General features: G+C 42.6%; 1 protein-coding gene across 6 annotated transcripts in view; it reads left to right on the top strand.

Annotated features, from left to right (window-relative positions):
* The window catches only part of usp47 (ubiquitin specific peptidase 47), a 106,251-nt gene that overhangs the window by 55,453 nt on the left and 32,756 nt on the right, over positions 1 to 18,042 (top strand). For all 6 annotated transcript variants that reach the window (XM_033038839.1, XM_033038838.1, XM_033038842.1 and 3 more), the window contains 7 exons: positions 1,257 to 1,388; positions 2,716 to 2,792; positions 3,948 to 4,003; positions 6,180 to 6,292; positions 10,455 to 10,559; positions 11,535 to 11,742; positions 15,030 to 15,145. In XM_033038839.1, the coding sequence (XP_032894730.1) occupies positions 1,257 to 1,388; positions 2,716 to 2,792; positions 3,948 to 4,003; positions 6,180 to 6,292; positions 10,455 to 10,559; positions 11,535 to 11,742; positions 15,030 to 15,145 (807 nt within the window). The remainder of the gene's footprint in view (positions 1 to 1,256; positions 1,389 to 2,715; positions 2,793 to 3,947; positions 4,004 to 6,179; positions 6,293 to 10,454; positions 10,560 to 11,534; positions 11,743 to 15,029; positions 15,146 to 18,042) is intronic.

Raw genomic sequence — 18,042 nt, 5'->3', positions numbered from 1 at the left:
ATGAGGTGGTATGCTTTGGATCTTGGGCAGTTCCTTCTCACCTCCATACTTTGCTCTTTCCATCACTGATATAAGTTAATCTTTGTCTCATCTGTCCACAAGATCTTTTTTCCAGAACTGTGGTTACTCTTTTAAGTACTTCTTGGCAAACTGTAACCCAGCCATCCTATTTTTGCGGCTAACCAGTGGTTTGCAGCGTAGCCTCTGTATTTCTGTTCATGAAGTCTTTTGCAGACAGTGGTCATTGACAAATCCACACCTGACTCCTGAAGAATGTTTCTGATCTGTCGGACCAGGTGTTTGCGGATTTTTCTTTATTATAGAGAGAATTATTCTGTCATCAGCCGTGGAGGTCTTCCTTGGCCTGCCAGTCCCTGTTTTCATCTGCATTGTTTGCGATTCCTTTATTGGCAGATTTGGATAAGCGTCTTTCCATTTCTTCTCCAAATATTCAGAATTATTACCAGGGTGCAAAGAAATGTTCACAGGGACATCTGAGCAAACAGTATGCAAACAGCAATGATAAATACGGCAATAAATACAATGACGTGCAAAACAGCGAATGATGCAAGATTATAGTGCAATCTGAGGTAGTGCAAAACAATAAAATCAATGTACAATAACAGGATAACTGAAAGGGGTAAAGTTAAGTATGAAACTGCACCTCTGCGATGATGGTGTAAGACAGGTGATTAGTTCAGAAGTCTCATAGCAGTGTGGAAGAACCTATTGAGTCTGGCCATCTGAGCTTTCAAGATCCTTATCTTCTCCCAGAAAGTAGAAGAGAAAAGGGAGCAGTCAGGTTGGCAGGCATCTTTGACTATATATCAGGCATTCCTGATACAACGCTCCAAAGATGGAATAAAATGACGAGCCTGTGATGGACTGAGCTGTGTTCACCACTTTGCAGATTCAGGCAGACAATTGCACTGCATCACTGTGAAGGCAACAACTTTGGGTTGCCAGTGATGTCGATGCATTAAAGTGCATCTGTAGAGTAAGGTGGAACTGGTATTAGTTTCAGAAAAGTTTGGTAACTAGGAGAGAGATTTTAGCTGTTTGGTGATAGTACCAGAGGGTGGGGAGAATTCTGCTGGGTACTGCGATTTAGAATGTGTTGCCTGAAGGTGACATGGGGTTAATGCCTGCCTCGTGCTGTTGTCTCACTCCTTAATTCTGTGAAAGGCAATTATATTGCCAAATTAGTTATTTAAGATAATTCCCTGCTCTATTTTTTGCCATTGTTATACTTTCAGAATGGTTGGATCTACGAACTCTTCTCGGTAATGGTTCATTCAGGGAGCGCTGCTGGTGGACATTACTACGCCTGTATAAAATCTTTCGGTGACGGACAGTGGTATAGTTTCAATGATCAACATGTGAGCAGGGTAAGCAACTCATTGTGTTGTTTTGGACTGCCTTACATATTGTTCCAATTATGCACAAATTAAGCATTGCTCCTCGGTCTGATTTCCAAGTCCCTCTTGCTTTTACTGACTGCATTGCTGATCTTTCACTCCGACACCATTTGCACTAACCCTTCAAGGTCTGACTGTCTATTGAAATAACGTTGAACAAAAATTTCAATGGATTTCTGAAAAACAAACCATGCGCAGTGCCCTCCGTAATGTTTGGGACAAAGACTCGACATTTATTTATTTGAATCTGTACACCACAATTTGAGATTTGTGATGGAAAAAATCACATGTGGCTAAAGTGCACATTGTCAGATTGTAATAAAGGCCATTTTAATATATTTTGGTTTCACCATGTAGAAATTACAGCAGTGTTTATACATAGTCCCCCATTTCAGGGCACCATAATGTTTGGGACACATGGCATCACAGGTTTTTGTAATTACTCTTTTTTTAATTGCCTCTTAAATGCAGATATAAGAGAGCTCTCAGCACCTAATCTTTCCTCCAGTCTTTCCATCATCTTTGGAAAATTTTATTGTTGTTTATCAACATGTTTATCAAAGTTGTGCCAATGAAAGTCAAAGAAGCCATTATGAGACTGAGGAACAAGAATAAAATTGTTAGAGACATCAGTCAAACCTTAGGCTCACCAAAATCAACTTACATCATCATTAAGAAGAAAGAGTGCACTGATGAGCTTACTAATGGCAAAGGGACTGGCAGGCCAAGGAAGACCTCCACAGCTGATGACAGAAGAATTATCTCTATAATAAAGAAAACACCCAAACACCTGTCAAACAGATCAGAAACACTCTTCAGGAGTCAGGTGTGGATTTGTCAATGTCCACTGTCCGCAAAAGACTTCATGAACAGAAATACAGAGGCTACACTGCAAGATGTAAACCACTGGTTAGCCGCAAAAATAGGATGGCCAGGTTACAGTTTGCCAAGAAGTACTTAAAAGAGTAACCACAGTTCTGGAAAAAAGATCTTGTGGACAGATGAGGCTATGTATAAACACTGCTGTAAATTTTACATGTGTATAAGAATGGCCTTTATTAAAATCTGACAATGTGCACTTTTAACCACATGCAATTTTTCTCTATTACAAATCTCAAATTGTGGAATACAGAGGCAAATAAATAAATGATAGGTCTTTGTCCCAAACATTATGGAGAGCACTGTATAAAAAAAGTTCCCAAATTCAAGCAACTTCCAGATGCGACAATTCGCCTTGGATAGCCAGATTTTCTGGTTACTTTAATTGATTGTAATAACGAAACTTGTTATCTTTCAGATTACTCAAGATGATATTCGGAAAACCTACGGCGGCTCTCCAGTGGCCAGAGGCTATTACTCCAGTGCCTTTGCTAGGTGACTATATGGCATACACTAAACATGATTCACTGATGACCTTTGGGACTGTTGGATGCAAATATTAACATTGGCAGATTCTGTTGTGGTAAATTATTGCCCTGGTTTCTGTTTTCAAGAACCGTAAGATCAACAGGAATTTCTGAACACCATTTAGCCGTGATTATTTATATCCTTCCCGATCAATACTTAGACTCAGCATTTTCAGTTCCTCCCTGCCTTTTGGGAAACAATTTTTAAATTCAATCTGCCTCTTTCACTGCCTTTCCTCAATATTTAGAAAACAATACAAATTCACCATGGTTTCATTGTTTCACTTTTTCCTTGTCAGTAATACAAACCTACAATGTGAATCTGAAGCTCTTTCAGTTCCAGCCCTCGACCATTCCTGAATATTATCAGGCCATCATCGGCAGCCATGCCATTAACCACCTTAGCTTTAGCGTCCGGAGTTTCCTCCCTCAGCCTTGTTGCCGACTTTCCCATTTATTAAAACTGTTTTCGCCCCGTGCCCCATGTTTTTACGCACTCAGTACCAAACTTTGAAATGTGTGGGGCTGTAGAGGTTGTAATTTTGATTTGGTTCCAATCCTGATTTCCAGGTCTTGACCCAAGATATCAACCTCTGCCTCCACAGATGCTGCTTGATCTGCTGAGTTTCACCAGCAGTCTTTTTTTTTTTTTTTTACCTCATTGTCAAATCGTGTTTGGCACTTCTTTGGGCTGTGTTAATTGTGCTACCTGCACACACTGCTGTTGTAATAGAAACATCAAAGTGAAGATTTTGAGGTTTAATTTAAAAATCAAGTTATTTATTAGAAAACTCAATATTTTAGTCTTTAGACTTTTGTTTAGACATTGATCATTTTGTTAGAATGAATGTTTTTACTCTTGTGCCATCTTCTACCGAGCTGTATTCATTGCATGTGAACAGAGATGCATTTTCTTAAGCAGAGATTTTCTCTTCCTTGTTTTTATTTTAGATTTCTGAGTGCATTTGTAAGGAATTCAAAATGTGCCGAAAGCAAATGTGCATCTAATGTGCGTGCACAGACATTTAGTAAGGGATAAAGCTGGAACGATATCTGCTAGTGAATGTGGGAAATTCTGAGCTAGGAATAAATTGTGCTAACAGCTGACTTTCTCTCTCACCAGCTCAACCAACGCGTACATGTTAATTTACAGACAAAAGGAGTCGACGAAGAATGCAAGTGAGTGAGTTTATTTTATGCAGGTGAAAAGTTAATGCAGCCCAGAGTCACTTTTGGTGTTTACAACAAGGATGTTCTTAAGTATTTTCCCATTGTTTGTTGGAAGGTTTAATCTCTGCACACGGATGGTTCCCCATGTTTGCACTGACCTTGATGAGAGAAGCACAATTCCTAGCCTCCTTCATTCAGTCATCAGTCAATCTCAGAGAATGGAAATGTAAATTATTGGACAGCCTGAACTATTGGAGTAATAAAGCCAAACAGAACAGCAACGGGCCCTTCAGCACACCTTGGCCATACCGACCAAGTTGACATTCTGGGCTCGTCCATCTGCTTGCATTTGGCTCAGAGCCCTCTAAATCTTCCCTATCCCCTCTATAACCTGTACCCTGGGGGGAAAAGACTGTTCACTTTATCCATGTACTTTATGATCTGGTATACCTCAGTAAGGTCAGTCCAGAGTCGACTATGCTCCAAAGGAGAACAGTCCCAGCCTATCCAACCTTTCCCTATGAATTCAAGTCTGCAAACCTCAGGTAACATCCTGGTGAATCTCTTCTGAACCGTTTCCAATTTAATGACATTCCTAGCAGGGCAACCGGAATATGCACTCAAAGTATGATCTCGCCGACAACTTGTACAGCTGCATCATGATGTTCCAACCTTTGTACTTAATGTTCTTCCCAAAAAAGGCAAGCGTGGCTGAACTGGCCAGATATCTGATTGAATTATGCTGCGAGGGAAGCTATTTCAAATGCGGTAGTAAACTGAGGCCTGCCTTTTTCGTGGGCACAAATGATCCCATACAATTATTTTGAGTCGTGCAGGGGAATAGTTTGGTGTTGGAACATAGAACAGCACAGCACAGAAACGGGCCCACAATGTCTCTGTCAAACACGGTACCAAGACCAACTCCCATCTGCCTGAACATACTCCTCCATTCCTTGGGTATCCACGTGCCTATCCAAAAGTCTCTTAAATGCCACTGTCGTGTTTGCTTCCACTGCCACTCCTGGCAGTGTGTTCCTGGCACTCACCACCCTCTGTTTAAAAAAAAAAAAAAAACCTGCCCAGCACATTTCCGTTTAAATTTACCTCTCTCGACAAAGCAGCACCCTCTAATATTTGATATTTCCACCCTGCGGGGGAAAAGGTTCTGACTATCTATTGTATCCAGCATCGCATAATAAAATAAAACGTTTATCAGGTCTTCCCTCAAGCTCTGGTGTTGCAGAGAAAATAAATGAAGTTTGTCCCACCTCTCCTTGCAGCTGATACCTGCTAGTCCAGGCATCATTCTGGTAAACCTCCTCTGCAACCTTTCCAAAGCATCCACATCCTTCCTATAATGAGACAACCGGAACTGCATGCAGTACTCCAAATGCAGCCTAACCAAAGTCCGATGGAGCTGCATCATGACTGCCTGACTCTTTACTCAATGCCCTGACTCATGAAGGCAGACATACCATTAGACAGCTTGACCACTCTCCCTACTTGTATTACCACTTTCTGGGAGTTATGGATTGGATCCCAAGATCCCTCTGTACATCAATGCTGTTTAGGGTCTTGCCATTAATTGTATATTTTCCCCTTGCATTTGACCTCCCATAATTCAGACTAATATTTGTCATTGACCAAGTGCAAACGTGGTGATCACTAACAGAGCTTGCTGTTTGCAGATAATCACTAACAGAACTTCCTGCTTTACAAACAGTCATTGCATTTTCAGAAGGTGCATTTCAGAGGTTGGTTAGGCTGGGATATTTTCCATGGCACCATTAGAGGGTGCGAGGTTACCTTATTGAAGTGTGCAGAATTATGAGGTGCGTGGATAAAGTGAAAGCTCAGTCTTTTTCTCAGGGTAGACCATTCTTAAAACTAAAGGGCATTAGCTTAAAATGAAAGTGGAGAGAAATGAAAGAGACACTAAATAATATAGATATTTTGAAGTACAAGGGCTGCTACAAGGTAGTTTGGAAATTTGGGGATATATCGAGGGATTGAGTTTCCCGTTCAGCGAGACATCGCAAGGCCCACTTCGTGCTGCTCTACATTCCCTTGTTTGCTGCAAATAATCTTTTAAAAACTTAATTTTTGTTGCAAGGTGACTAGTACATCTTGAATGTTTAGCCATTGTTGTGTTTGGGATGTAGAGATTAATTTTTCTCTCTGGTAGAGTTCTTGGAGGTGCATGATTTTCCAAAGCATATTCATCACCTGGTCCAAAAGGAGAAGGAATCAGAAGAGCAAGAAAAAAGGCAGAAAGAAATTGAACGCAATACATGCAAGGTATTATACAAGTCACATTAAACTTAACATCTTGGCTGTTTCAACTTAAAGAAATCATTTTTTTGCTAATCTTTCAATTAAGGCAGATGACCTCAGGACATTGATTTAGGTACATGGGACTGAGATATTATAGCTAATACAGAAACATGGTGGAGGGCTGAGTCCAACTGGCAGCTCAATGCTCTGTTGTATGGGTGCTACAAGCATGTTAGGGCTGAAGGTAAGAGTGCAGGGAGTGTTGTGTTATTGATTGGAGAGAATATCACAGCAGTACATAATATATTGCTTGTGGGAAGCACTGATGCAAGTGTGGTTTTAAAAATATCAAACTACGCAAAAAACTTCAGTAAATAACCAAAAGACCGATCATAAGTAGATTTTAATATGATGGAGGCGCAAGGGGGGAGCTCTGTACAGTGCAGGCAGCAGAAGATATGGATGCAGGTGGGGGAATGGAAGGAAGTGAGGGGCAACCTTTTCACACAGATGGTAGTGTGTACATGGAAGGAACTGCCAGAGGAAATGGTGGAGACGAGTACAATTAATGGGTACATGTGTGGGAAAGGTTTGGAGCAATGATGGATCATGCAAGACAAGTGAGACTAGTTTGGTTAGGTCACTTGGACCTCATGGATGAGTATGGGCTAAAGGACCTGCTTCAGTGCTGTATACCTCCATGACTATAACTGTTGATTGTACAAGCAATTTGAAACAGGAGATCTCAAGAAGGTCATAGGATGGAGGAAGTTTAAGCTTTGGCAATACCAATCACAGCAAACATTACTGAATCCCCTGTTCCATGTGCACTGTATTCCAGTTTAAATACTTCTACGTTGACTCTAGAGTCAAAGAACTATACTGCACGGAAACGGGCCATTTGCCCCACCTTGTCCCTGTCAACTATGTTGGCATTCTGGGCTCGTCCCATTTCCCTGCATTTCGCCCATAGCCTTCCCTATCATTATTTGTGCAAATATCTTTAAAAAGTCATTATTGTATTTGTTTTTATAGCTTGCTTTGGCAGCTCATTCAAGGTATAGACGACCTTCCGAGTGCAAACGTTGCCTCTGATGTCCCTCTTAAATCTTTCCCCTCTCACCTCCAGCCTAGGCCCTCAAGTTTAACAATCCTCTCCCATGGGGGAAAAACACTGAGCATTAATTTTATCCATGCCCCTTGTGATCTTATACACCTCAATAGGGTCATCCCTTGGCCTCCTACGTGCCAAAGAAAACCTCCCAACCTGTCTAACCTCACCTAACCTATAACCTAAGCCAATCCCTTGCAGTCAATAACTATAACCAGCCTCTTTATAATGCCTCCACTTCATCCCTGTTCTTAAATGTGTAACTGCAGTTTTCTAAATATTTGATTACTGGTTGCAGGTGTTGCTGACAAAACTGTTTTTTTGCCCATCCGATTTGGCTTTGCTTTTGTACACCTGAGTAGCTATTTAAACACGCTGATGAATAATTGAAAGTGAAACCGTGCTAGTGTGAATCTAGAGGCTCAGGTGGCTACACTATCCTGTTGGTGCTGAACAGTGTTTCAGTAATTAAGACCTTCATATTTGGTATTGGTGTTGTTTTACTACTGTCACATGTACCGAGAAGCGCAAAGAAAATCATCTTACTGTTATCCAGTCAAATCATATCACATGAGTTCAATCAAGCCCTGCACAATAGACAATAGGTGCAGGAGTAGGCCATTCGGCCCTTCGAGCCAGCACCGCCATTCAATGTGATCATGGCTGATCATCCCCAATCAGTACCCCGTTCCTGCCTTCTCCCCATATCCCCTGACTCCGCTATCTTTAAGAGCCCTATCTAGACTCTCCTGAAAGTATCCAGAGAACCGGCCTCCACTGCCTTCTTCTTGCGTATGGCGTGCACAGCCTAAAGTTGTAGGACAACTTGCTCTATTTGATCTTACTTGATTGTGCACGCCAGATTGATTGCATTCGTCGAAACAGGGCGGACCACGTGATGGTTGCAATCTCCCACCCCCACCGCCCTCTGAGGCAGAGAATTCACAGACTCACAACTCTCTGTGAGAAAAAGTGTTTCCTCGTCTCCGTTCTAAATGGCTCACCCCTTATTCTTAAACTGTGGCCCCTGGTTCTGAACTCCCCCACCATCGGGAATATGTTTCCTGCCTCTAGCGTGTCCAAACCCTTAACAATCAATAAGATACCCTCTCATCCTTCTAAACTCCAGAGTGTACAAGCCCAGCCGCTCCATTCTCTCAGCATATGACAGTCCTGCCATCCCGGGAATTAACCTTGTAAACCTACGCTGCACTCCCTCAATAGCAAGAATGTTCTTCTCAAATCACTTCCTCACAAGTGCAACATATTGTGCCAAAAGAAAATGCCAGTGGGCAAAATAGAGCGAGAGATACGGCATTGTAGCATTACAGTTAGAGTGAAAAAGTTCAACATTGAATAGGAGATAGATTAGCAGATCAGGACTGCATCCGAGCTTATGGATGTTATTTGTCATTAGTGTTGAGTTGTACATAATGAAATATAAGCTTGTCACAGAGATGATTAGTAACTGAATTTTCACCCTGAGTGACAAAATATTTGGGCTGTTGACTAAAAGCTAGGACAAAGGGCGAGATGTTAAGTGCCTTTGAGGAACGCGAGGTAGGGAAGGAATTTGAGCTTGCGTCGAATGCTAAAAACATAGCCATGAGTGGCCTGGATTCATTTAAGATAATCAGGAGGCCAGAACTGGAAGAATGCATGGTTTTGCAGGACAAGGGGATTGGAGGAGTTGGGAGTGGAATGACAGAGCTGGCAAGTAGTACGGATTTTCCGTTTTTTTGTACGGAAATGCAATTAGAATACTGATGTACGATTTTGTGTTATGGAATACGTATTTAAAATACGGCGTTCAGTTCAGTCTGAAGAAGGGTCTCGACCAGAAACGTTACCCATTCCTTCTCTCCAGTCGCTGCCTGTCCCGCTCTAGGTTTAAACAGAGCGCTGTCAGTTTAGCGCATGGGAATTTAAATGAAGCGCTGTGGGTTCTAAATATATTGCTACCGGCTGGAATGCTATGGGCTTTAAACATAGCGCTTTGGGCATTACACAATGCGCTATGGCCACAGCACTATGGGTCACAGACGGCTCAGGAAATTTCTCGTATAACAATGAGTCTTTGGAATTCTTTCTCAGTGGAAGTTGAGCCTTTGATTATTTTTCAGGCAGTGGTAGAATTCTGGTTAAGCCTACTGGTGAAAGGTTACCAGTGGGATTGCAGTTACATTGGGATTGGCCTTGATTTTACAGAACAGTGGGTGGGCTCAAGGGGGAGAGAGGGAGAGAAAGGGAGAATAAGAGAGGGAGGCAGGGAATAAAAGAGAGAGGAAAAGTGGGAAAGTTGGAAGGAAAGGGGGAGGAAGAGAAAGGGGGAGGGATGGAGGGAGGGATGGGAGGGGAGGGGGAGATGGAATGGAGAGAGGAAGGAGGGAGATAGAGAGAGGGAGAGGGAGGCTTCCAAAATGGCTTCTACATCATCATCTGGTGCTAAAAGCTGGAAGCAGCCGTTCAAACAGCAGTATACAAAGAGATGGCAATGAATGCACTGTCAAGTAAGGTGCGTAGAAGACATGCCAATTGGTAGCAACGTTATGTATTCTTGTACTCTTACATGGGTATGACTGCACATAAAAAAACATTTTTTTTCAACAATATGGCACCGTGTAAAAATACTGATTTCCTCAGCAAAATACTGATTTTCAGGTACTAGAATACTGAAATGCTCTAACAAAAATAATGTATAATAAAGGGGACTTTCAAATTTGTGGTGTTGGGAGCCTGTGGTATGAGATGAGTTTACATAATATAAATCCCATCCATTATTATTATTATTATAAATGGAAACCTGTGAAGAATGTTCCCCTGCAGTACTTGAGTAGGGTTTTTGAGAAGGTCGGGACCCATCTGAAGAAGCGTCCTGACCTGAAAGGTCATCTGTCCATTCCCTCCCTTGATACTGTTTGACCTACGTTACTCCAGCACTTACTGTTTTTCTTTTAATAGCAGCCTCATCTTACATTAAGCAGCATTTTCTGTTGGCCAATGCTGATCTAAGATCCTCAAAAACACAGAACATTTGTCAATCCTCTCATGGTTCATGTAATTTTTCTGTTACAGATCAAGATTTTCTGCATTCACCCCATGAGACAGACAATGATGGAGAACAAACTGGAGGTCCACAAGGACAAAACGTTACGGGAAGCTGTGGAGATAGCGTACAAGGTATGAAGATGAGGAAAGAGCTTAAACTAACCAGCCAGAGCTAATAACTAAATTCATTTTCCGTTTGGGGAAACTTTCTCTATTTCTTACCTCAAACACCGCTGGGCTGTTCAGGAATCAAGAGTAACCGGGGTATTGCCTCCAGCACCTTCCAGATCGGCTGCAGGAGGCACCCCAAAGGTGAGGAGAGGGATGTCAGTTTGCCAGTCAAGGGCGACAGAAGAGGCCCTGCAACAGCCTGGGACTTACCTGGGTCGGGACCCGGACCAGACTTTGGACTTGCAAATGGCGCTAAAATATGGTGACGTGTGTGATGTATGCAAAAATAATTTAATTGCATTTGACAATAAAGCACCATTGAACCATGAATTAGATATGTGCCTGGAGCAGAACAATTACATTCTTACTTGTGGTGCCTTTACAGGTACATTAATGCAGCAACACAACAAATACTTTATTGTATCATTCTTTATTGTATATTTATCAGTAATATTCAGTAAACTGACCATAATGAAGTCGAAGTAGTGCTACCTAAACAAAGTCCATAGTAATTTAGAGCAGAGATAGGCTTGTACAGTGTGGTTCAAGAGCTTAATGGTTGATGGGAAGAAGCTGTTCTTGAACCTGGGGGTAATGGTTTTCAAGCTCCTGTACCTTCTTCCCAATGGGAGCAGTGAGTTGAGACCGTAGCCAGTATGGTCTTTGACGTTAGCTGCCGCCTTGAGGCAAAACTTCCTCTAAATCCCTTTATAGTGAGGAGGTCAGGGTATTGTCCACCACTCTCTGCAGCCTCCTTCATTCTTGGGTGTTTGAATTACAAAACCAGACTGTGATGCAACCAGTCAGTGTGCTTTCCACTGTATACCCGTAGAGGTTTAATGCAGTATTTGGTGATGTGCATGAAGAAGGTTACACCATAGTTAATAGTGCATTAACAGTGAATAACAACTTCTGTTCCTCTGCCTTTTCTTGAAGCTGATGGAACTAGAAGGTGTGCTTCCGCTCGACTGCTGCCGGCTGGTCAAGTACGACGAATTTCACGATTACCTGGAGCGTTCATACGAGGGAGAAGAGGAGACCCCCATGGGGATGCTGCTGGGTGGAGTCAAGTCATCGTACATGTTTGACTTGCTGCTGGAGACGAGGCGACAGGAGCAGAACTTTCAACCATACAAGTCGGGAGGTACGTTTCTTGTGTTGGCTTTATGAAAGTGAAAACAATGTTATCATTTCAAAATACTTGTAGAAAAATAACGTATTAAAATTCAATTTTAATTTTAGCATGACCTGCTGATAAATTGCTTAGAAATGTAGCTTCTGCAGTAGATAAGCACTCGAGTCCAGGCCTGAAGTAACGGCCTATCCAAAACACCTTGTGAAGGTTTCTCACCAACATTGGAGGCGATTCAACAATAACTTTCAAAGTCCTTTTCAACCAGTGGATCCAGGTCGTCACCTGTAATATTTTTCTTATGCTGCCTCTGTTTTTTGCCAGGCATCTTAATCCATTCTACATAGAACAGTACAGCACAGGAACGGGCCCACGATATATTTGTGCCGAATATGATGCCCAGCTGAACTACTCTCATCTGCCTGAAAGTGATTCATATCCCTCCATTCCCTGAAAATCCAGATGCCTAACTAAAAGCTTCTTAAACACCACTATCATATCTGCCTCCAAGACCACCCCTGGCAATGCGTTCCAGGTCCCCACCACCCTTTGTTTAAAAATAAACTTGCCCCGCACATCTCGATTATATTTTTCTCCTCTCACCATGTAGCTCTGCCCTCTAGTGTTGGACTCTTCCACCCTGGGGAGAAAAAAAAAACTGACTGTCCTATCTAGCTCTCTCATCATTTTATAAACTTCCAGCAAGTCTCCCCTCAACCTCCGATGTTACAGAGAAAGCAATCCAAGTCTATCCAACCACTCCCTGTAGCTGAAACCCTCTACTCCAGGCAGCATTCTGGTAAACCACCTCTGCACCATCTCTAAATCTTCCACATCTTTCCTATAATGGAATGACCAGAACTGCGCACAATTCTCCAAATACAGCCAAACCAAAGTTCTATATAGATGCATCAAGACTTCCTGATTCTCAGATTCAATGTCCCTAGCAATGAATCCAAGCATGCCATATGCCTTCTTTACCACCCTATCTGCTTGTGCTGCCACCTGTAGTGAGCTATGAACCTGGGCTCCAAGATTGCTCTGCACATCAATGCTGTTAAGTTTCCCCTCAAACCATGCACTTGTATATTGCTAGTCTTTCACCACTGTCTAAATTCCAGATGTTAATCCCCCACAGCACTGTGTGAACGCTTTCACCAAAAGAACTGCAGAGAACTGTTCCTACCTCAGTCTCAAAGGCAAATATGGGATGTATGATTATGTTGGATTCACCAAGATCCCAAACAGTTTTCTTGAACAAATTTAAAAAAAAATTAAGTTCGGTACAATAGGTTATATAGATTGCATTCAGTAGGTCTGAAATCTTATCCAGATCTTGGATAAACATCACCGGGGCAACTTCTGGTTCTCCAAAAGATGATCTAAAACCGGAAATGGAAAAAAAAAAGCTGCTTGATTTATCACACGTTACGTTTAGAGGGTTAAGGGCCAAATGCAGAGCGTGTCACTTAGTTCATGTGCAATCAATCTTTGCTTGGACATTGACGTGAGCTGAGACTTTATTCTGCAGACGATTGAGCCCGTATCAGGCAAATGTGCTGAGATTGGAATCTTTTGTTGTATACCATGAGAAAATCGGAGGGTGACCTTGCTTGAAAAATACTGGTCAGAGTGGTATGGCATGTTTCCAGGTCATCTGGTTTCAATGTAATTCCATCCACTTCATGAAAATCATTGTGTACATTCCTTGCATCCCTGAGCATTCCTTGCATCCCTGAGCATTCCTTGCATCCAGAAACCTGATGTCCCAACACCTCACCGTATCGACATGGTCTGTCAGAAATAAGTTGCCAATCAAAGTTAGAAGGAAAGTTTTACCTGGTTCTTAGTTGGGCCCAGTTTGAAGTAGAGATTCTTATTGATATCCAGAAACTGATACTTCAGAGGTCATGGAGTCATAGAACTGGACAGCATGGAAATTAATGCTTCAACCCACTTAGTTCATACTGATCAAGTTAGCATATTCGGCTAGTCCTATTTTCCTGCATTTGGCCCGTAACCCTTTAAACGCTTCCTATCCATACATCTGTCCATATGTCTTAAAAGTCACAATTGTATCCGCTTTTATAGCTTTATTTGCAGCTTGTTCCTGATATGGACGATGCTCTGAGTCGAAGAGTTGCCCCTGAGATCTTTCCCCTCTCACTGTAAGCCTATACGCTTGAGTTTTAGAATCCTCTACCATGGGGAAAAAGGACTGAGCATTCACTTTATCCATGGCCTCGTGATCTTGTGCCCCCCCACAATGTCGCCCCTCAGAATGCTGTGCTCCAAAGAAACCAATCCCAGCCTATCCCACTTCTCACAATAACTCATGCCTGCAAGCCAGGTACATCCGGATGAAATCCATCCTGAAAGTTTTTTAAAAAATGCCTGTGCTTTTTTAGAGGCTCGAGTTTGTAAATGTATTGTATGTTATAAGTACCGGTAACTGAAGGAAGCAGAGCAAAAATAATGCCCCATGTTACCTTGCGCCATGTGTCACTTAGTGACTTATAGTTAAGCAGTTTCAGAGCACAATGTCTTTGAGGTAAAGTGACACTCAAACATTCTGGCAGTGAGTAATGTTTCACCCTTTCCTGTGGCTTCCTTGCTATGTTTATCTATTCTTCCTGTGACTGCAAGCACCGTAATCACAATGCCGTAAACAGCAGAGACTGCACGAGGAAGCCTTGGGGTTGGTTGTAGTAAAACTATTTTCCACGCTCCAGCTCTCAGCTCGGGATCTCACACTCGTGTAAGAGTAAATGTTTTGGTGTGGAGTTGCTTATTTTTTTGCAAATAAGGGGAACAAATAGGATTTGGAATCCTACAGATCTCCATACGTACCTCATGTTGCTGTGTCCATTTAGACAGGTGGAGACTGTGTAATCCCTGAGCAGCAGTGGTGGAAGTTTAAGATATGTACCTGTCATTTAAAATGGACATGCATCAGTTGAATTTCTCTGGGTAATTCCAAAAAATATTGCTCGCTTGTCTTTGAAGTTAAAATTGCAGATTACAAGGTGGAAAGACCAGCACAATTCTAGCCTTGTGAATGCTGATGAAGTTGTGTGTTTTAGAGGCATTGTATATTCAGCAGTCTGCATAAGTTAAGGATATTTATCAAAAAATATTGAACTTTTGCCACTGAAGATATCATTTTGTTTTGCTTGATTTTGTAGCTAAAACATAGCCATTAGAGGCCATAAAATGGTATTAGCAAAGGCCAGTGGCAGAACAAACATGTCATTGTCATCTTTGCCCATCTCATGTTCACCCATTACTGTTTTGTTCAGAAGTGATGGTGAAGGTGCACGTGGTTGACCTGAAGACAGAAACCCTGGCTCCACCCGTCAATGTTCGGGCCTACCTCAACCAAACTGTGGCCGAGTTCAAACAGATCATTTCCCAGGTAAGAGTTGTGTCCCGTTTGGTTCTGCAGTTTGTTTTTCTATTTGTATTGGATCTACAGAGTCCCACAACACATTGTTGTCACGCTAGACTGAATGTCAACCTGCAAGCAATGTTTGCTCAAGGCACAAAACAGAGAATATGTTTCTATATGATTAGCAGTAGACAGATGTGTTTCAAATGTGACCCAGCACTCAGTGTTAACAATGAGTACATTGATCATACTCGTGTATAAATATGATTTCGATGGATAGCATGCAAATAAAGTTTTTCACTCTGTACAAGTGACAATAATAAACCAACACCAAATACCATTTAGTTGCCATCTGACCTATGTAGCTCTAACAGAAAAAGATAGGTATGAGATATTTATTGTCAGGCATTGTAGAGGTAATAAGGATTTTTAAGGGAGAAGGGCAAGCAGTAAGTATAAAATAGTCAAACAAGGAACTGCGGATCTAGAATCTTGAGCAAAACACACAATATTGGAGTAAATGGATAGATGATGTTTCGGGGCACGATCCTAGTCCAAAGTCAAAGTCGATTTTATTCGTCACATGCACCCGAAGGTGCAGTGAAATGAATTTGTCAGCAGCAATACACTGAATAAGAACACACAATACACAATAAGATTTAACACAAACATCCACCACATCTTCACTGTGGTGGAAGGCAAGAAAGTTCAGCCAGTCCTCCTTTGTTCACCCGTGGTCGCCAATACGGACGGCCCAATGTACAGACCCACTTGTTGGGATGATCAAAACTCTGATGTCAGGACGGTCAAACACACTCCGCGGTTTGGAGACCCTGAATCGGCACTTTCCTACCGGAGACCGCGGCTTCAGGATGTTTTAGGCTGCACGCCGGCGGTCGGAGCTCTTCTCTAGCGATCCCCGGCAAGGGATCCCAGACTCCAGATGGTAAGTCCACGCCACGCCCGCGGCTAGAAGCTCCGCAGACCACAGCCCCATGATGCCAAAGTCACCAGAACAGCGATCGGAGCATTCCTCTCTGGCGACCCCCGGCAAGTCCGGGCTGCATCTGCTGTTGATGCTCCGGGCCCGATTCCGGGAAAGGCCGCTCCAATCCATGCTGTTAGGCCGCGAGGGAGGCAACATGGAAAAAGTCGACTCTCCGTCGAGGAGACAACCGAAAGCGGTTCCCCCCCCTTTCCCTCCCAATCCCCCCCCCCCCCCCCACCCTCCACATAAGAGACACCTAAACTAACATTAGACACACCAAAAAAAAATCAAAAAAGTCGAAATAACGAACAAGTTGCTGGCAGGGCAGCCGACTCGCCGCACCCACACCGACCAAATTTGCACTCGAGAAGGGTCCTGACCTGAAAAAACGCCTGTCCAGGTCCTCAAGATGCTGTCCAACTCGCTGAGTTACTCCAGCTTTTTTGCTCAAGTATGAAATGATATTGATACTCATTTATTGTTGTCATGTGTACAGAGATACAATGAAAAGCTTTTGTTTGCGTGCTATCCAATTAAATCAGATAAGACCATACGTGACTACAAATCAAACCACGCACATGTAGAGCAAAGAGAAAATAATGGCAGAGTGCAGAATATGGTTTTCAGCATTGTAGTGATACAGTTGTGGAGAAAAAGTCCAATGTCTGCAGAGAGGCAGGTTGGAAGTTTGGGACTACACTCTTAAGGGAAAAGTGGCAGGGCAATTATAAAATATTAATTTGATTGGTTGAGGAAGAGACACAGCTGGCAACTAAAGGAAGGGAAGGTGCACAAATGTTGGGAGATTTTTTTTATCTTCAAAAATTGAGGAGAGAGTTGGTGAGACGTTTTTGAGAGAAAACATTTTTGAAATATCAACGGGACAGTTAAATGAAAAGCAGGTATTCATTAAAAATAAGCTTTTTTTCGAGGGAATGCAGGACATTTAAAAAGCAGGTATTTGGCTGAGGAACCGATACACAACCGATAAAAAGAAAGGGACTATTAGCGGAATGGCCTGTTGGGAGAAATTCTGTGTGGAGGTGGTGGTGTGTTGAGGGTAAGTGCAGCACTGAGGTGGACAAATCCCCAGGATCTGATGGGATTTATGAGGGTAGGGTCGACATGGAATTTAGTAAGGCATTTGTTAGTCCCTCATGGTGGGCAGATGCAAAAGATTAAAATGCATGGGATTAACAGTGACTTGGTCGTATAGGTTCAGAACTGGCTTACTGATAGAAGACTGATGGATGAAGAAGTTTGTGGTGAACAATATTCAGGCTGGAGGTCTGTGACAATTGTAGTTGCGCAGCAACCTGTGCTGGGACCTCTGCTGTCGGTGATATATATAAATGACTTGGACGTAAATGGGTCAAGTTGGTTAATACGTTTGCTGACGACACCAACATCTCTGGGGTTGCAGGTTGAGGAAGGGATCTAGATCTGCTGCAGAAATGGGTGGCGAAATGGCAGATGTAGTTTAATCTGAGCAAGTGTGAGGTGTTGCACTTTGGGCGGTCAATTGTAAGGGGAAAATATACAATTCATGCATGACTCTCAACAGCATTGATGTACAGGTGGATCATAGAGTTCAAGTTCATAACTCCCTGAACGTGGCAATACAGGTAGGTAGAGTGGTAAAGAAGGCATATGGTATGCTTAGTTTCATGTGTTGGGGCATTGAGCATGAGAGTCAAGGAAGTCATGATGCAACTTTATACGACTTTGGTTAGGTTGTATTGGGAGTATAGGCTGCAGTTTTGTTCACCAGGATGGATGTGGAGGCTTTGGAAAAGGTGCAGAGGAGGTTTACCAGAATAAAGCCTGGATTAGGGAGTGTTAGCTACAGGAAGAGGTTGAACAGACGTGGATTGTCTTTTCTGGAATTCCGGAGGTTGCGGGGAGACCTAATGGAAATGTGTAAAAGTATGAGGGG

This window comes from Amblyraja radiata, chromosome 20, assembly GCF_010909765.2.
Source record: "Amblyraja radiata isolate CabotCenter1 chromosome 20, sAmbRad1.1.pri, whole genome shotgun sequence".
NCBI lineage: Eukaryota > Metazoa > Chordata > Chondrichthyes > Rajiformes > Rajidae > Amblyraja > Amblyraja radiata.
Note: the sequence above shows the minus strand (reverse complement) of the source record. Positions and strands in the feature narration are given on the sequence as shown.